We start from the raw sequence: 25356 nt of genomic DNA on the forward strand, positions 1-25356 counted from the left end.
ACCTCCTCCAGTCTGTGTAGAAGAAGTGGTTCCTGTAGTAAACCATGCTGAATGGGTAGTTGAGGGTGGGGTGGACCACTCTGCGACCTGTGCCGTCTGGAGATATACACTCTAAACGCTTTGTACCTGAAATAAAGAGCAAATAAAATGTTTATAATGGGTGAACTGGGAATAGGCATGTGGTTACGCATATTCTATTTCATTGAATGTTTATATCGTATCCAAAAAAATACCATTGTATAACATTTAGCAGCGTTTACTGGCAAAAATTGGCCGTGTACTTTAGACAACAGCCTTGCTTTATGGAAGCTGCCATGTTGACCAGTCATATGTTTCTACAGCAGCCCAAAATGACAAACCATGCAGATTTAGATTAGATGTCACTACTTTTACACACTGGACCATTAAGGCGACCAAAATCAGATTAGATTTGAGGGGTCTCAAACTCAAATGCTCTGGGGGCCAAGGGCCAGATAGTGTGGTCAGTGGATGGGGTCAGTCAAATGCAGTATTGGTGGGCAATGATATCACTATTCCACTACGATAAAGTAGTAATGACATTCATAATTATATTTTAACTTGATACAGTTCACAATAAAAACCCATTTATGATACAAAATGAATCTATAAATAACAAAAACAGACAGAAACAACATACAACTGTAATTAAAACACAAAACAAGCTGATATACAATTAAAGCTTGAATGTAATACCTTAATAATGTGATAAATATAACCTAATTATCAGACTCGTTTGCTAACAAAACATAACAAGGAAGAGGAGATAATGGGCCACTATTCATTATAACTTAAATGTAAATAGTGGGACATCTGCTAAAGAGCGTCTTTTATCTACATTGGCACTTTCAGGCAAGAATAAGCTTCTGTTTAAAGAATACTTCGGCGAATTTGTCTGAAATGGAAGTAGATGGTAGATTAAGTACAGCCTTAAATAGCAGCACTCTTAATGCTGTTACTCATCGTAGCAGCTGTTTCTGTACCTGCATCGGCCCAGCAGATTTGTCCCGTGGAAGAGTCGTACGTGAGAGCGTTCGGCAAACCAATCCCGTCAGACACCACCACCCTGCGGTTCTGAGCGTCCACCGTCGAGCACTCGATCTTCGGAGCCTCTCTGTTCCAGTCTGTCCAGTACAGAGTGCTGCACGCGATAGACAGAAAAGGTTTAGACTTATGAACACGTTCTCTTTATATGTCAGTGTTTTTTTTACTGTTTCACTTCATCTAGGGGTTGAAGGTGCTTTATGTTAACCAACACAGAATGTGGACCAGTCAACCTGCTTATTGTGCAGACTTGTTTTGGAGCTGAGTGCTGGGATCTGGCTAATATAAAGAGACAAGAGGAAAACCACACACACAAGCTCACATTCAGCCGCGCACACACACACACACACAAAGTGGGTATATAAGCATACTAGAGCACAGGGCTCAAGGGAGCAGCTGTCTCCTGCTGATGAGGTCACGGTCAGGTTACTCTGAGCAACGTACAACCTCTGACCTCAGCTCTTCCAGTGCATTTTTTGGAGGGGGCGGAGTTTCATCTGCATACATCACATAACTGAGCTGAAGCTGGTGCATTTTTCATGTGTTTCTGTGATGAATGAACTTGTTTTATTTTTTTGTTTTTTTTATTATCTAAAATGTTTCAAAAGCCCCCCCAAAATGTTTCTCAGCAGGAAAATATCAGTGGTAAAGGCAGAGTGTGTGGGCTGCTCGTGACGCCACACTGCTTTTCATCTGTAGATGATGGTGTACATGTGGGCAGCTCCTCTGGGAACTACAGGTAATACACACCACATGAGTAATCAACCTACACACACACCATAGGTTTATGGGTGTGTGAATGGATGGGCGAGCAGATGGTGTAAGTATAAGAAGTTCGTAAACACGTACATGCTTTTATAATGTGTGTGGAGCGCACACTCTGTGTGTTTGCTTTGCAGCGTGTGGTGATGTGGTGATCATGTGCAGGCTCAGAAATCGCAGAGCATGTGCTTCATCAAAGTGTAACCGTGTGAAGCAGTAATTACCTTTAGGACTTGGCTTTTTTTCAAATCGCACGCACACACACACACACACACACACACACACACACACACACCCCCCCCCCACACACACACACACACACACACACACACACGACCTTGAGGCATAAACTTTAAACTGTCAAACCAATAATGTGAAACACACTTTGGAGTTTTTATTATTTGAGTTATTGCTGCTGTGTTTAATCATTTGTATCAACTGTATTAATATACAAACACACACACACACTCTCCCTAAAAGTTGGGTCCCTGTTTCTAACACACACACACACAAACCTGTTGATTATTTGATTAGTTGTAATGATGAAAAGCAGATGTTATTCCTGTATGGTTTTAATAGTGTGTGTGTGTGTGTGTGTGTGTGTGTGTGTGTGTGTGTGTGTGTGTGTGTGTGTGTGTGTGTGTGTGTGTGTGTGTGTGTGTGTGTGAGCGACTGTCCAGGATTAATAGCATCAGTAAATCCAGCACACTTTTCTTGGCTCGGTACAGTGCAACACCCACACAGAAAGCACTAAATGTCCATTCACATGTATACAACTGAATTATGGAACATACATGACTACAGAGACACTCCACCCTGAAAAAAAAACAGTCCCACGGATTTCCCTCAGAGAGCTCGCCTCACACTGATGAACTTGTGTGTTTAGTTCACAGTCTCTCAAGTCCAGAGAGCAGACTCAACAAGAGCCCTCTCTGCGAAATGGCTTTTAAAATGTTCAGTGTACTAATTAATTAGTCATGGTCTTGTTGACTCAGACTGTCTGAGGATTGCTTGTGTTAATGGGCTGAAAACCATCTGTGCCTTGTTCTGATATAAAAACAGTGAAGGCTGTATCTCATTCTGCCTCAGTGGAGAACCACCAGGATGTTACACTCCATCGCTATGAGAGTGCGTGGGCTCTTGTTTGTTTCTTGCTCAGGGAGTTTTGTAAGTGCTTTCAAATCCAGACTAAACTGACCCCGGGCTTTAGAAGTGGAAATTTAATGACGTATGTTTCTTTTCTTTTTTTTACTTCAAACTTTAAATAAGCCACAAAAAAAGAGGATTACCCAGTGGAAGAGACCACAATGATGGCCCGGGGGTTGACCAAGTCTGTGTCAAACAGTGTCTTCCTCCCGCTGCCATCGAGGTTGGCGCTTTCAATCACATCAGGGGTTGAGTCGACCCAGAACATCAGCCTACGTTTGGTGTCCACAGCCAAACCCTCAGGACTGACCATATCTACAGGGACAAGGAGACCATAAAGTAAATATTAAGAACATTTAAAACACTAAAAACACCATTCATTATTGCACTGTAATATGAAGAGAGAAATAATGTGATTTACTTGTGTTAATGAGTATCTCTGGCTCCGCTCCAGGTGCCAATAAAGCTCTATTGATTGTTCTTGCAGACAAATCTGTCCAGTAGACATGGTTCTCTTTGCAGTCGTAGGCTATACCAACAACTATGGACCCCTGGACACACACACACACAAAACAGGTCGAGGTGAAACAGAAATCAAGAGTGAACAAAACTTTTCGTTCATAGCTGATTGTTGAGCTGTGGTTTTCAATCTTTATGGCTCGAAAATGGATGTCACATTTTTATCTTTCAGTCACTACTTCTGGATAAAGTAAGTCAAAGGTGTTCCTTATACACCTTGTTGTTTAAAAGTACATTGCTATTTTCACCTCTGTTCTATTGTAGACAAAGCTGTCAAAGAAACAATGATTTGCTTTGTGCATAAGAATGAACTGACAAAATATAAGCAGGCGAGTATCCATGCATCTCTTACGTGCAGAGTCAGTAGTGTTTTAGAGCGGTTTGCATCTAGTTTGGTCCCGTTAAGTGGCAATGCTCCTATTTTCTGTCCCTGAGCGTAGAGCAGTGTGATGTCAGCATTTGGAGGAGGGGTCACATCTGGACGGGGCAATGGTCGAACGGTGGGTGGAGCCACTGAAGGGATGCCTGGATTGGAGAATTGAATAGATAAAGAAATCTTCAGCAAAGATTGTTGGCACAAAACGATATTATACACTCTTAGAAATAAAAGTGCTAAGTAGAACCATATAAGGTTCTTCGGCTTGTCCTCATAGGAGAACCCTTTTTGGCTCCAGGTAGGATCTTCCACCGAGAACCCTTTTGGAGGGTTCCACCAAGAACCCTTTTCAAACCCTCTATTCAGGAAAGGGATTTTAAAGGGTTCTCTGGATGAAAATGGTTCTTACTGGAACCATTAGTGTTACCAAGAACCCTTGAAACACCCGTTCTTCTAGAAAGGGTTTTTCAGAAGCAAATGGTTCCAGGTAGAACCTCAGCCCTTGTAGAAGGACACTTTTGGAACCCTTATTTCTAAGAGTGTACAGTGAGGTCCGCTGCTTGGGGCAGCTGTGGCTTAGTGGTTAGGGCTTCGAGCTCGAGACCGGAAGGTAGCCGGTTCAATCCCCGACCAGTCCGCAGCTGAAGTGCTGTTGAGCAAGGCACCTAACCCCCCCACTGCTCCCCGAGCGCCGCTCACTGGCATGGCAGCTCACTGCGCTGGGTTACATGTTCTACACCTCACTGTGTGCTGTGTGTGTTCACTAACTCACTGCAGAATTGAATTTCCCCTTGCGGGACTTAAAGGGTTCTTAAAAAAAAAAAAAAAATAATAATATTCTCCAAGTAAAAGATGGTGGACAGATACTTACATGCAGGTTTGACAACATCATGTGATCGAGTGCCAGGAACCTCTCGGCCGTCCTGGTCAACACACCAGCAGTAAGTAGTCTCTCCGTAACACTGGACTGGACTATGTGAGAAAAGGAATTGAAACAAACAGTCTTGATCTGAACAGGAATCCACTTTGATTTGTTTATCATCCACACTTCTGTTCCTAGTGTACCTGAACTGTCCATCCGGCTCACACTGGGGCACATACTGTTTTGGGTCAGGTTTCCCACCATAATGCTCAATCAAACTGGCCCTCCATCGTTCACACACACTCTCAGGGCGCTGGGTCGGAGCAACATGGACTGAGGGAAACACAGATCAATCAAACCCATCACCAAGTTGTAAAATTACAGCTCATATCATTTTCTTTCGCAGTTTATCACAGAGATAGATGTGAGAATGGTAAGATGCAGCTCTTTGTTTAAAAAAAAACACAAAAAAAAACACATGCATTTATTTTGCTTTTGTCAAAACTGTTTACCTTGTAAAACCCCTTTAACATCTCACCAGACAACAGGGCTTTAAAACTAAACCTGAAACCACTTTAGGCTTCCCCTAATGTTTATGCTGGCCTCCCCCTCTCTCTGCATGTGTAGATTTCTAATGTGAGATTGCACAGCTTCTCGACTGAAAAGGAGAGGATACCATTTGGGAGGAGAGTGAGAAAGGGAAAGAGCTCCTGATTTAGATCACAGGATAACACTCCCAAACCTCTACCCCCCCTCATTCTGACCATTTACTGAAAAATCCCTGAATGAGGTCCCAGTGCAGTGGCCACTCATAAAAAGACGACTGTAGTTGCATTGGGCAGCTTCCAGGAGTGAGTAAGTGCAATTGAATATCCAGCACAGTGTTTAGGAAACATAACTGTTCAGTAAAATGTGCAAATCTATAAGAAAACAAACAACATACCAAAGTAAACATGTTTCTGTGTATCTGTGCAGCATCCATTGGGTGGTGTTATCACTGTGTTGTCACTCAGCCGGCCAGGCAGTCGGCCTTATTTTTGTTTGGTTTCCCAGCGACAGCTGGCAGTTCATTTTACCAAAAAGTGCACAAAGTGACCGCTTCAGATATTTCAGTGGACATAAATGGAATTTATAGCTCAAATATAAAACTGCCTCTATGTGTACATTAGAGTGTGAGTGAGAGGATGAGAGAAGGAGAGACCTCATTTTAGTCCAGAATTAACTACATCTCAACAATTAACACCAACAGTCTTGAACACCCCAAATCAAAAATACTGCATGATTAGGATCAATGATTATAAAACAAAAGAAAACATTGTTCAGCAGTGACAGCAGTCTCACCTGGTTTGTCACAGTCTAGAGGTGCTGTACCAGGTGAAGTCCTAGTTCCTGCTCTCTCCTGTCCCCTGCTGTCCACACACCAACAATGTCCAGTGGAACCATGACACTAAATAATAAGAGCAACATTACTAATTGTTAAAAACAAAAGCAAGAAAAAACACACAAAATGAATTATATCACAGTTGTACCTGCTGAGATAGGTATTGTCCTTCTGCATCACACTGAGGGACGTAGACTCCAGCTATAGGATATCCTTCTGGACTAGTGGTGTCCACACTGTCTCTGTGGTGTTCACAGTGAGTTTTAGGACGTTCTGGTTCATCTGGAGAAAATGAAAGGTTAGATTGGTTATTTTCTTAAACAAAATACCACAAATTAATCTTCATATTTTTTTGGTTGGGTAGCATCTCCATGTTAATGAGGTTATGTTGACTTAACTAACTCAAAGGGTCTTGTGGAGGAAAATAATGCAGTCTTACCTGGTTTGTCACAGTCTCTAGGTTGTGTACCAGGTGGAGTCCTGGTTCCTGTTCTCTCCTGTCCTCTACTGTCCACACACCAACAATGTCCACTGGAGCCATGGCACTAACACAGTGAAAGTTTATGTTAGTCTTATTCATGAAACTCAACAACAACAAACCGGAGCCAGTCAGTTAGAATTGTCCATTGATGCTGACCTGCAGTGGTATGTATTGTCCATTAGCATCACATTGGGGCACATATGGTCCAACTACTGGACTGGGGGACTGGACTCTTTCTCTGTGGTGTTCACAGTGAGTTTTAGGACGCACTGGTTCATCTAGAAAACATAGGTTTACACAAAATATTAAGGAACAAACTAAATGTTTGTATCAAGTCACATGTCTTGGATCTGGGTCAGAGCACCAATGATCCATTGGTGAGTGTTTCTGTTTTACCAAGTCAACAGGAAAATGCTTCAGAGACTAGTCCACTGGACCAAAATGTGATGAAGAGGTTAACTACCAGAACCATACTTCCGTCAGACCTTACTGTTTGATCTGATGGGTGTGGCATCTCCAAGCTTTGAACAAACATTTCATAAACTGCTATACATGTGGGCTATACCCTTCAGTCTTTTATCCACTTTGTACTCAATTGTAAGTCAATTGTAAATGTAATAATGTAATCCACTTCTAAAACTTGAATGAATGCAGTCAACAGCAGTCTCACCTGGTTTGTCACAGTCGACAGATGGTGTACCAGGTGGAGTCCTGGTTCCTGTTCTCTCCTCTCCCCTAGTGTCCACACACCAACAATGCCCAGTGGAACCATGGCACTGTAAGAGAAATCATTGTAAAAACAGCCAAAACGATCTTGAATACGTAACATTTCTCATTTATCGCAGTCAGAATGATACCTGTAGAGATTTGTATTGTCCATTAGCATCACACTCAGGTACAAACACTCCAGCTATAGGATATCCCTCTGGACTGGTGGTCTGGACACTGTCCCTGTGCTGCTCACAGTGGGTTTTAGGACGCTCTGGTTCATTTGGAGATAGATTAAGGCATGACTTGACAAGATTCATAGAAACACGCAGGACATATGAAGGTACATTGTGCTCGATCCTTTTCCCTCACCTGGTTCATCACAGTCTTTTGGTTGTGTAGTAGGTGGAGTCCTGGTTCCTGCTCTCTCTTGTCCAATACTGTCCACGCACCAACAATGTCCAGAAGAGCCATGACACTGCAGCAGGAATGAATACTAATTTAGGCCTAATGTTTGTGATTATTGTCATTCTTGTCAATGTAATGATCAAAAGGCTGACCTGTAGAGATATGTACTGTCCATTAGCATCACATTGGGGAACATAGGCACCAATTATAGGATACCCATCTGTACTGGTGGTCTGGACACTGTCTCTGTGGTGCTCACAGTGGGTTTTAGGACGCACTGGTTCATCTGAAAATGAAAATAAAACAATTAAAAATTGTAATATTCACAGAAAACATGACTGTACATTGGGCAAGCTCTTCCCCCTCACCTGGTTCGTCACAGTCTTTAGGTTGTGTACCAGGTGGAGACCTGGTTCCTGCTCTCTCCTGTCCTCTACTGTCCACACACCAGCAATGTCCAGAAGAGCCATGACACTGAAGAAATAATGACTGATAATTAAGCCTTATCTTTTATACATGCTTTGATTCTAGCCAAAGTAATATTAAAGCACTAATAAAACATTTTTAAATAATTAAGATGCTGACCTGCAGTGGTATGTAGTGTCCATTAGCATCACACTGGGGGACATAAGCTCCTAATATGGGATATCCCTCTGGACTGGTGGTCTGTACACTGTCTCTGTGGTGCTCACAGTATGTTTTAGGACGCACTGGTTCATCTAGAGATTATCAAAACACAAAATGATAAAAGCGAGGTGCTGTTTTATTGTCAAGTAAACATACACTCTTAGAAATAAAAGTGCTAAGTAGAACCTTATAATGTTCTTCAGCTTGTCCTCATAGGAGAACCCTTTTGGAGGGTTCCACCAAGAACCTTTTTAAAACCCTTTATTCAGCAAAGGGGTTTTAAAGGGTTCTCTGGATCAAAATGGTTCTTACTGGAACCATTAATGTTACCAACAACCCTTGAATAACCCTTTCTTTGGGAAAGGGTTTTTCAGAAGCAAATGGTTCCAGGTAGAACCTCAGCCCTTGTAGAAGGACCGTTTTGGAACCCTTATTTATAAGAGTGTAGAAATATGAAGATATGAAAGCACATCCCAAGATCCTTCTCCTCACCTGGTTTGTCACAGTCTACAGATGGTGTACTAGGTGAAGTCCTGGTCCCTGCTCTCTCCTGTCCACTAAAGTCCACGCACCAACAATGTCCAGTAGAACCATGACACTAAACAAGAGAAAATAATATTTGTATGATAAAAAAAACAACATAAACAAAGTTACTTAGCATTCATCATTTACAACACAGTCAGAATGTTACCTGTTGGGGTTTGTAGAGTCCATTAGCATCACACTCGGGGACATAAGCTCCTAATATGGGATATCCCTCTGGACTGGTGGTCTGTACACTGTCTCTGTGGTGCTCACAGTGTGTTTTAGGACGCACTGGTTCGTCTAGAGATTTTCAAAACAGAAAATGATGAAAGCGAGAAGCTGTTTTATTGTCAAGTAAAGATGGAAACATGAAGATATGAAAACACATTGGGTAAGAGCCTTCTCCTCACCTGGTTTATCACAGTCTACAGATGGTGTACCAGGTGGTGTCCTGGTCCCTGTTCTCTCCTGTCCACTAATGTCCACGCACCAACAATGTCCAGTAGAACCATGACACTGAAGTAATAATGTATTAAATGGATGACTTATGTTTGTAATTGCTGTCATTCGGGTCAAATATTAAAACACAAATTAAATACATTTAAATAAGTAGGATGCCGACCTGCAGTAGTATGTACTGTCCATTAGCATCACACTGGGGAACATATGCTCCTAATAGGGGATATCCCTCTGGACCTGTGGTCTGGACACTGTCTCTGTGGTGTTCACAGTGAGTTTTAGGACGCACTGGCTCATCTAAAGATTAAAACAAAGGGAAAAAAATGAACGATAACCTGACATTTGTTCATTTAAAAAAAAAGAAGGAAGCATGAAAGCAAATTGTGCTTGATCCTTCTCCTCACCTGGTTCATTACAGTCTTTAGGTTGTGTACCAGGTTGTGTCCTGGTTCCTGCTCTCTCCTGTCCACTTCTGTCCACGCACCAACAATGTCCATGACACTGAGGCGATCATGAATCATAGTTAGTGAGTCAAGTCAGAACAAAGCGATATTAAAGCATGTAAGTAAAGTAAAACACATTTAAATAAGTAAGATTCTGACCTGCAGTGATGTGTATTCTCCATTCGCATCACACTGGGGGACATAGGCTCCAACCAAAGGATATCCCTCTGCACTGGTGGTCTGTACACTGTCTCTGTGGTGCTCACAGCGAGTTTTAGGACGCACTGGTTCATCTGATTAAGAGATGGACAATGACAGAATATATCAGTCCTTTTTTATGTTCATTGGTAGTAATGAGTAAATGTGGTACACTATAACTTGTATTAGGAAAAAAACAAACTCAATATGGAGACGTAATATCCCTTTAGTTGTTTTTTTTAACGTCATCTTACTCTTGCCTTCTGCTATGATATCACATGTTTTTCTGGCATTCCAAGTCTGTGGCCCAATGACCTCAACAGCGCACCACTCACAAGGTTAGACATGCACTCATGGAAACGTGCCGTCTGTTTGACTTTGCCATTGTGTTGAGGAATTAGAGGGGTCACAGGTCAGTGTTTTGAAAGAAAGCCTTGGGGAGCCATGACATAATGCACCTGCTGGTACTGTTACCACTGATAATCAGTTCAAGTGCTCGTGACGAGCTGAATAGAAGGAGAAGTCTATTTGTTCATATTTTTCATTCTTTACCTGGTTTGTCACAGTCTGGAGTCAGTCCATCAGGCGGTGTCCTGGTTCCTGCTTTCTCCTCTCCTCTACTGTCTACACACCAACAGTATCCAGTTGAACCATGACACTGAAGGAAAAAGACATTTTATTAATTTCATGCACCTACAAACTGATTAATTTATTAATTTGCACCTCAGATCATTCATCACATACTGACCTGCAGTTGTATGTACTGTCCATTAACATCACATTGAGGTACATAAGCTCCTAATATAGGATATCCCTCTGGACCTGTGGTCTGTACGCTGTCTCTGTGGTGTTCACAGTGAGTTTTAGGACGCACTGGTTCATCTGATGAGGAAAAAGTAAACATAGTTTAGGTATAAATCTGTCAAAATATTAAAACCTGTTATGACAGCTTAAGTAAAACAGACATAAGGAAGTCATGAGCTTTAAATCAGTGAGTACAGTCTGTCAATTCTTATCCAAACTTGGCTTGCATTTTCAAACAACATCCTCACCTGGTTTGTCACAGTCTACAGATGGTGTACCAGGTGGAGTCCTAGTTCCTGTTCTCTCCTGTCCACTGCTGTCCACACACCAACAATGTCCAGTAGAGCCGTGGCACTGCAATAGACATAATACAATACTTATATGGACACAACCAGTAAAAAACTGAAGGCGCAACAACTTTGTCTCTCTTGTTTTTACAAATTTTCTAACTACTTGTTTTTGGTTTGAATACAAGATTGCAGGTATGACAGTGATGCTAAATGGATAGAGCAAAACCAAGTACTCACCTGTAATGGCTTGTATTGTCCATTAGCATCACACTCAGGTACAAATACTCCCAAAATAGGATATCCCTCTGGACTGGTGGTCTGTACACTGTCTCTATGCTGCTCACAGTAGGTTTTAGGGCGCTCTGGTTCATCTTAGTGAAAATGAAGACAAACACATTATACATAAGTCTTTTAACTGAAGACTCACTTGTCTTCTTCCCCACTTGGAACAAAGTTCATACCTGGTCTGTCACAGTCTTTATGTGCCGTACCAGGTGGAGTCCTGGTTCGTGGTCTCTCCTGTCCCCAACTGTCCACACACCAACAATGTCCAGTGGAACCATGACACTGAAAGAAGTATTTCAAATTTAAAATCAGCACATGTTTTACTCATATTAAGAGTCAGCCATGCACTCTCAGTCGGTCATCACCTGCAGTGGTCGGTACCGCCCATCAGAGTCACACTGAGGGACGAAGGCGCCGACACTTGGCTGTCCGTTTAGATCCACTCCACTCTGCAGACTATCTCTGTGCTGCTCGCACTGGGTTTTTGGACGAACTGTCTGACCTGTACACAAACAATAATTTCAAAAACGGAATCCAGGTATAAAAGAATGGCCCTTATCTATCTTTTGTGACATTCATGCTTCAGTGCAGTTTTACTGACCGTCTTGTGTGGAACAGAAGAAACCATCACCATAAAAGCCCGTCTCACAACGACACTCAAAAGATCCTAGTCCATTGATACATCTGGCATTGACGTGACATGGAGACGAGCTACACTCATCGATATCTAGGAAAACAGAGGGAAAGAAATAAATCAACAAGCATAGATGCAGAGAGGCGTGCTCGAGTTGGAATTTAGAAACCGCCTCTACAAATTGAATTTGTGATATCAATCTGTTGGCTCTAAATTATTCAGTTCATATGCATCATATCGCTGTTTGGATAACTTCCAGAATGATTTATCCAAACAGAGCAGGGAGATTGTAAGTCTCAAGCAAGACCTTGCTCCTCCACACATTCCAAAGCAACACATACACACACACCATGTCATTGCTCCATTTGTTGTCCACTTTCACCCCCCCATTCTACCTTATCTCACTCGCTTGTTCTCACATTTACTCCCACCGCTGCTCTCACATTTGTCACCCATCCTCCCCTCTCACTGTGCTTCCTAGCTTTTGCAGCTGTGCCTCACTGTTATTGAAGAAATGTTATTCCTTTGCTTACACAAATATGTAGGTCTCTTCCAAATGTTAACTTCGTTTTTGGAGCATGCAGTTGGGAGCCCAGGGAGCATGATGAAAACGGTGAGAATAATGTAATAAATGCTGTTTACATAGGAGGTTTTAAGTTCCCTGTAAAGTGCATTGCACTTTTTATAATTACAGTACATAGACCACATGATAAACATTAGTTGTTGCTAGTGAAACAATTGTACTTGTCTGTTGATGTAGCGTTTCACACAAATTATGGAGCGTTTTGAAGCACAGCTCACTGACAGACCACAACAACAGGCTTGTTGTACTGCACAGTTGCTTCACTGGGAATTATGAACGCAACAGACCGTACAGCTCAATATCATGGCAGTACAGTGAAGGATTAACCATACTAACAGCAAGCAGGCAGCATCACTGATGATAATCATACTGCCAAATGTAAATGTTGCACAGACACTAGAGAATGAAGTTCACTGGTAGCAATTAGTTTTTCCTCTACAGAGATTGACATTTTTGTTTATAATTAAACATCTCAACAATTAGTGGAGGACGTAGAGTGTAGTGTAGTGGTTAGACCCAGGTTCCCTGGGTTCGAGCCCCGGTTGGGACAAGGGCCTTTCTGCATGCAGTTTGCATGTTCTCCCCGTGTGTGCGTGGGTTTTCTCCGGGTTCTCCGGCTTCCTCCCACAGTCCAAAAACATGCAGATTTGGGGATTAGGTGAATTGGTCACTCTAAATTGACCGTAGGTGTTAGAGTGGGAGTGAATGGTTGTTTGTCTTTATATGTGGCCCCTGACTGGTGAACTGTCCAGGGTGTACCCCGCCTATCACCCTATGACAGCTAAGATAGGCACAGCAGCCCCCATGACCCTCCTGTGGAGGATAAAGTGGTAAATGATGGATGGATTGGCAATTAGTAGATGGATTCAAAAGACGGATCACCCTGTCTTTTAGATAAACTATGATGGACTGTCCAAGTAGCACCAAGACAGGTACAATTTCTCACCTATTCAGTCAAATATTTTAATCTCGTGAATTAACTTGGTCAAAGAAAACGATCCCCTCACATGATTATAAGGTGTATATGTAAGTTAATTTTAAGTAAAATGTCCTGCCAACAGCTAGTACATGTATTAAAATGATATCTGGTACAAACACAACAAATCTGAGGATTAGGTAAATTGACCACACACAGAGCAGATGTGGCTACAGACGTAGCTTACTACCACCAGTGAGAATGTGTGTATAATAATGGGTAATTTGTACGCGCTTGGGTATATAGAAAAGCACTATATACATTTAATGAATAATAATTATTATTAGAATCATATCATGGATGTAGAGGCTATGAGAGTCTTGTCCTGTGAACATAATGTACACAGTTTACACGTATGTAATTCAGTGCAACTTACCAACACATGTACGCCCATCAAAGCCAAACTCATAGCCACTCTGGCACTGACAGCGGTGGCTGCCAGGCAGGTTCACACACTGAGCATGAGCACCACATGGACTCGAACCCTCAGCACACTCATCGACATCTGCAGTCAGAGAACAGGAGTGGGGGTGAGACATAAACTCGTTAACCTGGAATCCCCTATAAGAGATCGCTGAATGTGCGTATGTGAGTGTCAAAGTTGTAATTAAGGGTAATTATTCCAGTGCATACATTGGGTGGTTACTTGTTTGTGTGACTATAACATGTTCCCCACACCTGGCGTCTTAACCACATTCTTAAATGTATTGTGCAAGAGAGTAGACAAAACCACACAAAGACTATATGCGACCAAAGAAGAGATGCTACAGCCCAGTCATGGGAACTGAGGCTGAGCCTGGGGCTTTCCTAGCGCTGCCAGCAGGAGAGACAGACATGCTGCTGGGCTAATGATAGGCCACGCACCAGCTTAAAGCCAGAGAAGCTCCTGTTAACTAAAAATTAACCCGAAGGAGGGGATGGAGGGTGGGATTGAGGGAAGAGAGGAGGGGGAGATGAGAGTAGAGATGATTCCTTCCATCCAACCTGTACTTGACCCTTTAAACTTAATAGGCACATGTTGAAGAAACACAGACGCACAGCCTTGAACTGTCCGCAAGTGTTTGAAGTGAATGAGGGAGAAACACAAGGTATGATGAGATGAAGCAAAACGGAGGACAGCACCATAAAACTCTGCAAGAAGATCTATATAAATCTTGACGGTACAGTGTATGTGCACATGCAGTAAAATATATAGTAACATGCTGATAGAGACAGCTACCATAGCAGTTGCGTCCATCCCCTCTGTAACCAGTCGCACACTGGCACTGGAAGGCCTGACCTTCAAGTGGGATACAAAGGGCTGTCGTGTCACAGTCGTGGTTCCCAGCGTAGCAGGGGTTAACCAACTCCGGCCCAGTTGGCTCAACTACAGACAGGAGGAGAGACAGATTAAATTACATCAGAGACGAAGGATGTTTTAATTAATCCAGCACAACAGTGATATTTTTTTTTAATGATTTAAACCACTTGCTGTCTGGGAGGGATTCACTCTGTTGATTTATGTCTCTTTATTGTATATGGATTGCAATGTTTGATTTCAATTATTGTCATCATCTCTCAGTAAGGGACTCACAGCTGTTAAGTAATAACAGGACTACCACAGTGTAATGAATAGAAGTTCTGCATTTCAAAAACCTTACTTTTGTAAACATTAAAACATCCATGTAACCTGTGTGACCCAGGATAAGACAACCCTACTGCCACACTCTAAATGTCCACAAATGAGATTAATTGAGATGTGGATTATTCAACAGTTAAAGTCAGATGATTACAGCGATGATTACAGGGCTGCCTAACCAAACACACATGTAAAATCACTCCAGACAAATTCCCATTGAGTGGTTTCCTCTCAGAAAAGGCCTCCCTTCATGTTCTCAATACTGAACATGTGGATGAGGTTAGACACACAGAGAGGCACAGACACACAGATGAGTGAGTGAATGTGTGTTCAAAGTTGGCTCATGCCAGTGGACACAGGTCAGACACACAGTAACTTTTTTTGAAAATCAAAATGTGAGGAGTGAAGAAAAACATGGGACATTTGGGCAAGAATATAAAAAATATTTGCTTAAGTGACACACAGTGTACATTCGGATGGTTCAAACCTCAAACTGTGGAACTGTTATGGCCTTTGTTTCAATGGTCCACTGAGGTGTTGTTAGTGTTGGTTTTAAGCATTACGTAAAGAAAATGTCTGGTTTATTGGTGGACTGGTTTAAATAATGCTGTTCTGAATAGTATATTTCCAAAATAGAGAGTGTAGGATTAATTGGAAAACCATGTTCCGACACCACGTAAATCTAATCCCAAATGCTGCATTTCATATAAAGCCTACAAAGTCTGAGACAAGAAAAATGACAATAAAATTCACATGAAAAAAGATGTGCATTTAGTGATGTTACTACAATAACACACACACAAAATCACACCGAAACAAAATTCAATTCACTGACTCGGCTTGCTTCCATCTCCTGAGGCAGTCGAGCAATTTTGGTTCATTATCAGAGAGAGAGAGAGAAAGATTCTTCAAAGTCCAGATTGTGGCGGGAAGAGAGGGAGAGAGAGAGAGAGAGAGAGAGAGAGAGAGATGAGAGGGTGAGATACACATGGATGGGAGAAAAGACTAAGGGATAATTAAAGAGAGAGAGATCGAGAGAGAGGGCGAGTGGGAGAAGAGAACACACACATACACAATGTACACCATCAAAGCAACACCACAGTTTCCCACCTGTTGCTTTTTAGCAAGCCTCCTAACCTCCTACACACACACACACAGGTTCGCAGGGCTATCCTTTGAAGGACTCACACTGACTTCCATTCATTTATTTCGACAGCCTTAACACAGCCTTAACACAGCCTTATTCCTAACATTAACCAGTTAATAACCTAACCCTTACCTTATCTAACCACAAATCACATTTTAGACCGAACCACTTCCTCAGAAATTAGGTTCTGTCTCATTAGGACGAGGTTTTGCGCTGACTGAGGACGACTGGTCCTGACAAGGTCAGTGTTTTTGCCAGAAAATGTCCCTAACAGGTAACACATACAAGTACACACACTCACACACAGGTTGGGCATAACTGAGACTATCTTCAGGATGTGATGAACCACTTTTAGTGCAACATCCATCATCACTGACTTTTTTACTGACCAAGTCTTAGAGGCATTCAAGATGAAAATGCAAGGAGCAGATAATTTGTGTCATAGATCTTAAAGGCAAGTTTAAAGGTCATTTTTACTAATCACAGAGAGATTACAATGTTAGAATGTTAATGTTGGAGTCTTCAAACCGTAACTAATACACTGCTGTGAGTTTAGAGGTGAGGTTCTTGTGAATGTTTATTTGAGATGGTGCAAAAAACAACAATAAAAACCAAAACAAAGAGTTGCACACTTTGTTGTTTGTTGCAAACAAACATTAAAGGTGCCATATGTAAGAATGTGGCCAAAATCGGTTACTACATTCAAATTCAAAATACCGAGGTCTTTTAGGTTTCGTTTTCTGACGTAACTGGCAACCCGTAGTTGCTCGGCAGCTGAGACACTACTGACTGCAATGATTGGTAGATGGCGGTAGGTGGCACCACATGCCAAAACATGATTTCAAAACATAAACATGATTTGCAGTCTGCAAAATATTTTTTTAATGCAAATATTTTGTCTGTACTGCTGTTGTTGGTGAGTTCAGTTTGGTATATGAACATTATTCCTGAGTCTCTGTGACATATTAGGAGGATTTTATGGCCAGTTGCTTTAGATTTATTACATAATGCACCTTTAAAGTAATAGCGATAATAGTGTTATGCCAATAAAAAGCTGTGGACATATTCCTAATATATTGTAGACAGGTGTAGATTCTATTTGTTTAAAATCTGCTTTTTCTTGTGTCTAAAGAGCTCACAGTGAAACCAGAGCACCTCTGATTCTCATGACATCAATGGGCAGCTATTCTGCCCAGCAACACCCCCCACTAGAAAATCTGTCATTGGCTGGTATATTATTTCCCTGAAAGTGTAAGACCCTTGCACACACACATACCCTCTCTCTTTCTCCCTCTCCCATACACACACACACACCACTTAACCTGTGTTTATGAAACCCCTGATCCCAAAAGCTCTTCCAGCTGTGCACTGGGTGAATCAGTGTGTGTTCGTGTGCACATGTGAGATGTGTCATCACAACCTTTTTAATCAACGTGTTGACATTTAAATGACAGAAACTTGGTTTAAATTGAAACCCGACGAGAAAAAAAAACCCTGTCTTTCTGTATAAAACTCTTTATTTTCCTCTCCATCTTTAGAGGTCTGTGCTGATAGAGAAAAACCATGACACATGGTGTATGTGCTATATTCCCACACGACTTTAGTCTCTCTGTTTTTCAGCGAAGAGATGAAACTTGTTGGTTAGGATTTAAAAGACTCCTGAACCTCTGGCTGACGTGAAGGATTTACCGTTCACATGTGGCCAGTAAAGAGCAACCATGAAAGCATAAATAGAAGAGGATACATTCAATACAGTGTGGCAGTGAGCCAAACACATAAACGCAGATATGGTAGGTAATGCATTAGTCACGACAGAATGTAACAAAGTTGAAATTATCCGTCCAAAATTCACTTATCGATCACAAGCATTCTCTCCGCACATACACTACCGGTCAGAAGTTTGGACACACCTGCTAATTTGAATGTTTTTGTCATGACTATTTACATTGTAGATTCTCACTGAAGGCATCACAACTATGAATGAAAACATATGTAATTATGTAGTAAAGTGTGAAATATCTCTAAATCTCTAAAAAATAAACAATCTTGAAGGAGTTCCCAGAGATTTTGAGCACAAACGTTTGACTGGTAGTGTACCTGTACATTTTTTTCTTTCAGCTTATTAAAAAACCTCATTAAACCTGGTTAACCAATAAAACCTCATTGGTTAACCAGTTCCCTCCTCAGGACAGTGTCCAATACCTCTAACACACGTCCATATCCACTTTATACATGTTAATTATCAGCATAAGCAAAGCAAACTAATCAAATATTTATGGGCAGCTGTTGTGTAACTTGTGGTGTAATAATCCGGTGGTGGTAGCAGCCTTTGATAGACAATAAACCCAGAAACAACAGGGGTTATACACACACGATAACATTGTCTTCTATGGTTTGGACATATAATTATGCCCTCAGTTTGCAGCATGTGTTGAGAGCTAAACTCTGTTCAACTCTGTGCTGTGGTTTGGCTGACGTTTCTGTGGCAGCGTTGCAACAATTACTAAGCGGTCTGGTTTTGGGGGGATCTGGAGGAGAAAACCTCACGTTTTCAATGTCTCCAAAGTGCCCGTGCACTTTCAGACTCACATTGATGATGTGGAATGAATTTAATCAAGTAAAACAATGCACTCATTCCGGGAGGCTGGGTCAGGACCTACAGCTGAGTCACAGGAGTTTTTCTTTCGGGCCACCAAATACATTTACAGCCAGTTCGTTAAGCTTTATTTAAAAACAGAAATTATTATTATTTTTTTATTTTTTTTTGACAAAAATATCAGTAAAAAATGTTATGTCATGGGTCACAAGAGTTTGTCATCTTTAAAAAAGTGGATCTGCTGATAGAAAGTGTGGGCAAACACTGACATAATGATATCCTAAACTTTACTAAACACTACTTTCATTAGTTTCAGTGATATTGGATACATGTCTAATTAAATATCGAATTAACTCCAGTTCAGCTATAAAGCTATGAGGATATTTGTACGATTAATAATAAAAAGCTGTTTCCTGTGTGTTAAGACTCACCTCCAACTGGGCTGATCTTGTTGGTGATGGCATATCTCAGGATCCGCTCCTCCTTGACGTACATCACAAACACCCTCTCCATAGTGATCTGCAGCGTCTCCAGGGCACTGGCGCGGTTGTCGTGACGACAATCGCGGAAGGTGATATTCTGTTTGAGCTGGAAGGAGTGGGACTCTGATCCTCGCTCTGCCGAAACTACTGAAAACTCCCTCACGGAAGTAGATGTGGCAACTGCGTAGAGAGACAAAAAAAAAGTTTTTAAGAGCTGGAGGTCATCAAATGTTAAGTGAAGTATCCCTGTCTTGTTGTTGTCATAGTTACCCGATGGGTAATACTGGTAGATCTCCTTGAAGGGATCCATGGTAACTTCAGCTCCAGGAGGTATGAAGGGCACGCTGCCGCTGACAAACGTGTCCACAGTGAGGTGGTTGTGGTCGTCAAGGCCACGGGCAGTCTGAATGATTGACAGGTGCTGGTTGCCAGGGTAAAAGATGACCTCAGCATGACGAGTGAACTCAGCACCTGATAACACATTGAGACAATCAGTCAAATTCATCAATCAGTTTTTTTTTGTTGGTCAATCTGCAGATTTTTTTTCAGATACATTATAGCTGGCAGACAAACACATGTGGACACACACACGCACACACAGCTGTTTCATATTAGAGAGGGGAGGTGAAAGCCTGATATCACACCACATCCCCCGAGACAATACAGCTGGCTTAGAGAAGGAAAACACACAGACACACACACACACACACACACACACACACACACACACACACACACACACACACACACACACACACACACACACACACACACACACACACACACACAATGTCCTCACTGTAGAGGAGTTTCTTAATTTCTCCACAGATGTTTTCAAGACATACAAGGCAGGATACTCAACCAAACAGACACAACACTTAAAGTTTACCTGTGGTTTTGAACCCTGCTTGGCTGTTGGGCAGCTCTAGAGCAAACAACCATCCAAAGAGCTCTCCAATTGGTGCAACTGGCATCAGAGCCCAGCCCACTGGTTCAGGTACCTGACAAAACAGCATTGATTTAGCAATGTTCAACCAAAGAAACTTTAAAGGGGACATATTATTCCCTATTTCTCCAAGTTAAACTAGTTCCCTGGTGTCCTATTGAACATGTCTGTGACATGTTTTTGTCAAAATACCATAAGGATGAAGCACCACAGCAGTTCAATCACCCTGCCAAAACAGCCCAGTTCAGAACGCTCGATTTAATAGTATCTCTAAAAACAAAAAAAGTAAAAAGAAACTTAAGGGAAAGGAAATGGCATCAGTCACAGAGGCTACTGGGAGCTAACAGCAGTTAGCATTTGGAAAGGTGATCATTTGCAGGCTCTAGCAGGCACATTGCCATGAAATATAACATGTCTCCACTGGACAGATAAATCCTCTGAGGCTGGAAGTTTGAACTCTGTGCTGCACTGTTGCCCGGACAAACGGAGCTCTGCGAGACAACAATTCCAGGAATTTAGCGCTTTGTGACGTCCCAATGAGCACAGACGTTAACCTCGCGTGTTTTATCTCCTGACTGAGAAGGACCACAAAAACATGAGTGAGTCATCTTTTTTCACACTTTGGCGACTGACGACCTCCAGAGTCCCAAATATAGGGATTTAAATGATTAAAAAGTTGATTTTGCATAATATGTCTCCTTTAATGTACAGTAACTACATGACAGTGATCTGTTTTTAAAGAGATCTAGATTCAAAGGTCCAGTGTGTAGATTAGTGACAGGCAATGGTGAGATTGCAGATTGTAACAAACAGAAAACTGTCAAGGAACTACGGTAGCCTTCGCATACCATTAAGGATTTTTCTTTGTCTGTGTTAAGCTTTTGCTTAAAAATGTGAAAAGGCACATTGCAGTCTGCTAATAAACCCTCCTAAATGTTACACACTGGACCTTTATAGTATATTGACATATTTAGTGCATGTCCTACCTCACTGATGGCAGTGTACGCTCTTCCATCACCCACCACGATGTAGGCATGGAGGTCAATGTTGTTCAGGGTAACTGGAGTGGATCCCACTGTGACAGTTCCACTCACTTTACCACTGACACGCTGAGGGGCACCTACAGAGGCAGCACAGAGTATATGCAAGAAAAAACAACTTTAACAAATGACATTCAATGTACATTCAGGCTTATGTCCATAGAGACAACATTCACAAGGCTTTACCCTCAGGAAGACAATGGCGTCCATTTCCATAGAAGCCAGACTGGCAGTGGCAGCAGTAGCCTGTTGCATAATCAGAGCAAACTGCATTCTGGGAGCACTGTTGCTGGAATCTGTAACAAGACAGAGAAAGAAACATTAATTTGCATTTATGGCAGATATGTTTTTATTAAACAATTGTTTTCCTGTAACTATAACAGTTATTTACATACCTGGCACATGTTTCTTTATTCTCTGTAGTGTACTGAATCACTGTGAGAGATGTGGAAGAAAAAGGCGTTTATTATCATGCGTCATACGTAAAAAAAAACACCAAATTGAAATTGTATATATCTATACTTGTTTATTTTACATCACTTTTCTTAAACGGGAGTTAGTTATTTAGAAATAAAGATGTAAAAGCCTTTACTGTCTATGCAGAGGGTCAGCTTTGTTTAAACACTTCACCTAACATTAGACAAATGGAGACTAAACAGTGTTTCCATATAAGTACGGCTGGACGGAGAAGACAGAACTATGGAAACAATACAGACACACAAGGAAACTCAAGTTTGGAGAGGAACCAGCTGCTGTAGCCTGGTCTTCCACATTTACATCCAGTCTTGTTTTTAAGATTAAGATTATACAGCATAACATATGCTGTTCTACACCTAGAGATGGCACTATCACTCATTTATTTGGGGTAAACAGAACAGAAAATGGGTGGTGAGCTTGAAATGCAGAAGACACTGCTGCTGAAAAAAGAAAGAATTATATTTCTGGCAACATTTCTCAGACCACTGAAATATTTAGTCACAGAAGCAATTTAAGAATTTAAATGTGTCTAAAATGATGCAGCTGTTGACAGTGTTGATTTAAAACAGCACAGCTGTCACTAAAGCTTATTGCTCCTGACTGCAGCGCCTTTTACTGGATTTACATGACAACATGGAACTTGCACAACTACCAAGTGAGCACTTTCTAACTTTCTATCTCACTGTATTTGTATTTTTGGCAAATATTTGCTTTGGATCATAATGCAGCATTCTGTCATCCAACAGGGGGATGACACACACACACACACACACACACACACACACACACAAGCTTGGAGATGAATAAAGTATGTCTCAACAACAGAGACACATGAGTCACATATTTTAAATTCTGCTTTGTTTTCATAATCAGCAGTAAAAGCAGCAGCTGTGAAAAATAGCATGTGTATGGAAAATAATGCTTTTTTTCTAATTTCCCTACATACTTCATATGTATGTGCACGTACTACATGCTGTACAGATGTTTCACAATCACCTCTTAAAGGGCTTACTTTTAACAGTAAATATGGGTTTGGTTTGATCCATGTCTCAAATATACTTCTGTTGACAGGTTTGTCTTTACTGCATCTTAGAAAAATGGCATTTCATCACATTGGAAGACTTTTTGACTCATGTAAGCGAGAAGAGAAATTTACTGAGCACACATTCTTATTTATGGCAAACACTTGTGGGAGTAGATGCAGAGGAGGGAGCGTTGAATACACACACACACACACACACACACACACACACACACCTGGGAGCTGCCCAGCACAACGGCAGTATTGTCCTGCCAGCTGCTGAGCGGGTGAGGTAGTGTTACCCTTTACCCTCCCGTTTCTCCCTCCTTTCATACGTTCAGAAGGCACATGCCGTATATAAAGGACATAATGCACACACGTTGTGTCGTGTGGATGTGTATGTGGTTTGTCCTTTACCTCCTGTGTCAAAATCAACATCCTCCTCATCCACGTTGACCACATGACCTCCGGGGGAAAGACGTGGTTCATTTCTTTGAGGTGGGTACACGTCCACCACCTCCAGAGGATCCTACAGATGGAAATATAGGGGGACATGTTGGGTAGCTTGAAATGTGTTGTCACTGAGAGCTAGAACTTTTTAACTCTCTCCAGATGCTAAAAGACACGATCTGCACATATTTTATAAATTGTATACAGTATGTGAGAATCATGATCTCCAGTAATTTTGTTTAAACTACAATACTGTCTCCAAAACAGCGTTCCATTAAAACCACTTTATTTATTTATTTATTTATTTTACAAAAAGTGACTGCCATTTCAAGTCGGTATTAGAAACCCCCTGACAGCACTGCCAGTGTAATTCTCCTCCTCTCTGTAACCACTGCAAAGAGTTAGGTTTCCAGAGAATTTAAAAGCACTGCCACACATTGCTGCTGTCTGTAAGAACGCTCTCATAAACATAAAACCATTAGCTCATATTTTAGCTATTTTCAATTTAAAAATACATAAAAAGGCACATAAAAAGCATCAAAATTAAACATTTAAAAAGTTGTGTGGAACTTTTAAATATTAACAAATGTCTGCTATTATGTCTGTTAGGTTCCCATTACAACTCCTGCCAAATGAGTTCACACAGCGCTGATTAAACCAATTAAGTGGTTTTTAGATCTTGTGTTGCCAGCACCATTTCTTGCTTTATATGAAGACAGACAGAGAATCAACAGAACAGCAGTATGAATGAGAACGCAAAGAATTGTCCCCACCTGCCCCTGTGCTGCTGACGACGCCGCAAACAATTTTGCTGCCTCTTTTGTTACATCTTTTCTGTTTACGACAAACATACAGGCTGTAGCTTTTAATATTCATAGAAAAACATTTCAGTGTTACCTGTGGCTGCTGCTCCTGATTGTGCCGATCACCTCCCTCTGCTGGTGCCTCTGGGGGATTTAGGGGAACATACTGCCGCTCTGCTGGCTCTGAACCGTACCTGGGTTCTGAAGTCAATGGTACATCTTCACTGCCATGTGGTGGCACTTGATGTCCAGGGTCCTCTGAAGGAGAACCAGGGCTTGATGGTTGAACAGATTCTGATTGGTCACCACCATCAGGGGCTGTTTGGAATTCAGGGTCCCCACCTGTCAAAGGGTAATCCTCCTCCTCCTCCTCCTCCTCTTCCTCTTGGTTATCAGGTTCAAATGTATTGTATGGATATTCCTCAAACTCTGCATACTCAGGTGTGGTTGTGTCCTAGAAGCAAACAACTTGACTTAAAATCAGGACCTTCCTTCACATTGCATGAAAAGACCAAGTGTAGAATGAGAATTGAATAAATAAATAAGAAAATCTAAATTACCAGAGGGAGGCCTCCAGTTGGAGAAGTAGCAAGGAGGCCACTGATGGATGCAGGGACAATGTTGTCAAAATAATAATGGTTCCCAGTGTGGAAAAGCCATATACCTGGTATTCCTGTATTACCAACCCTGGAGAGAGAAACCACTGTTAGCACAGTATTTTTCTACTATTTTTCTGTGCTGTTGTTTTCAAAAAGGTAAATCTCTAATGGCACTATTAGAGCGACTATTATGAGGACAGTTTTATACTTACTGGTAAAGGTTTTGAATACTCTGATCTTCACCAATAACACTGTAGTAAGGTCCCTCGGTTCGAGAAAAGATTAGGTATGGAATTTCACCTCTGCTGAAGCCAACTCTAGCAGGAAACTCTATCTCAACATTATATGACTCCTAAAAGCAGAAAAATACATGAATACAACAACATGTAAAAATCATAATTTGTTTCTTAAATAATTTGGTATGACTGTAACAATATATATTTTTTTTTACCTTGGGTCGTGTTCCAAAGAAGTTCAAACCACCCTCAGGGTAGAGGAAGATGGCATATGAGTCGAACTCATCGTAACCAATAACTGCCTGGAAAGTGTTGATCTAAAGATAAAGAAGGTACAGTGTTACTTCTAAAATGAACAAATACTTTCCCGAAGAAAGGGTTTTTCAGAGGTAAATGGTTCCAGGTAGAACCT

At 41.5% G+C, this 25356-nt stretch overlaps 1 protein-coding gene across 1 annotated transcript in view; it reads right to left on the bottom strand.

Annotated features, from left to right (window-relative positions):
* The window catches only part of nid2a (nidogen 2a (osteonidogen)), a gene marked incomplete at its 5' end in the record, with an annotated part of 40405 nt that overhangs the window by 3309 nt on the left and 11740 nt on the right, over positions 1 to 25356 (bottom strand). Inside the window, 37 exons of the mRNA XM_083897934.1 lie at positions 3 to 126; positions 1002 to 1159; positions 3114 to 3285; positions 3392 to 3521; positions 3842 to 4014; positions 4737 to 4837; positions 4931 to 5060; positions 6069 to 6174; positions 6257 to 6390; positions 6548 to 6653; positions 6746 to 6867; positions 7260 to 7365; positions 7447 to 7571; positions 7670 to 7775; positions 7858 to 7991; positions 8074 to 8179; positions 8291 to 8424; positions 8825 to 8930; positions 9024 to 9157; positions 9268 to 9373; positions 9919 to 10052; positions 10510 to 10615; positions 11702 to 11838; positions 11938 to 12063; positions 13906 to 14034; positions 14749 to 14895; positions 19322 to 19552; positions 19643 to 19843; positions 20262 to 20373; positions 21305 to 21438; positions 21545 to 21654; positions 21754 to 21793; positions 23274 to 23385; positions 24204 to 24563; positions 24670 to 24796; positions 24921 to 25060; positions 25160 to 25261. Of these exons, the coding sequence (XP_083754060.1) occupies positions 3 to 126; positions 1002 to 1159; positions 3114 to 3285; positions 3392 to 3521; positions 3842 to 4014; positions 4737 to 4837; positions 4931 to 5060; positions 6069 to 6174; positions 6257 to 6390; positions 6548 to 6653; positions 6746 to 6867; positions 7260 to 7365; positions 7447 to 7571; positions 7670 to 7775; positions 7858 to 7991; positions 8074 to 8179; positions 8291 to 8424; positions 8825 to 8930; positions 9024 to 9157; positions 9268 to 9373; positions 9919 to 10052; positions 10510 to 10615; positions 11702 to 11838; positions 11938 to 12063; positions 13906 to 14034; positions 14749 to 14895; positions 19322 to 19552; positions 19643 to 19843; positions 20262 to 20373; positions 21305 to 21438; positions 21545 to 21654; positions 21754 to 21793; positions 23274 to 23385; positions 24204 to 24563; positions 24670 to 24796; positions 24921 to 25060; positions 25160 to 25261 (4961 nt within the window). The remainder of the gene's footprint in view (positions 1 to 2; positions 127 to 1001; positions 1160 to 3113; positions 3286 to 3391; positions 3522 to 3841; positions 4015 to 4736; positions 4838 to 4930; positions 5061 to 6068; positions 6175 to 6256; positions 6391 to 6547; positions 6654 to 6745; positions 6868 to 7259; positions 7366 to 7446; positions 7572 to 7669; positions 7776 to 7857; positions 7992 to 8073; positions 8180 to 8290; positions 8425 to 8824; positions 8931 to 9023; positions 9158 to 9267; positions 9374 to 9918; positions 10053 to 10509; positions 10616 to 11701; positions 11839 to 11937; positions 12064 to 13905; positions 14035 to 14748; positions 14896 to 19321; positions 19553 to 19642; positions 19844 to 20261; positions 20374 to 21304; positions 21439 to 21544; positions 21655 to 21753; positions 21794 to 23273; positions 23386 to 24203; positions 24564 to 24669; positions 24797 to 24920; positions 25061 to 25159; positions 25262 to 25356) is intronic.

The sequence above is a fragment of the Microchirus variegatus genome (assembly GCF_963457635.1).
Source record: "Microchirus variegatus genome assembly, chromosome: 1".
Taxonomy (NCBI): Eukaryota; Metazoa; Chordata; class Actinopteri; order Pleuronectiformes; family Soleidae; genus Microchirus; species Microchirus variegatus.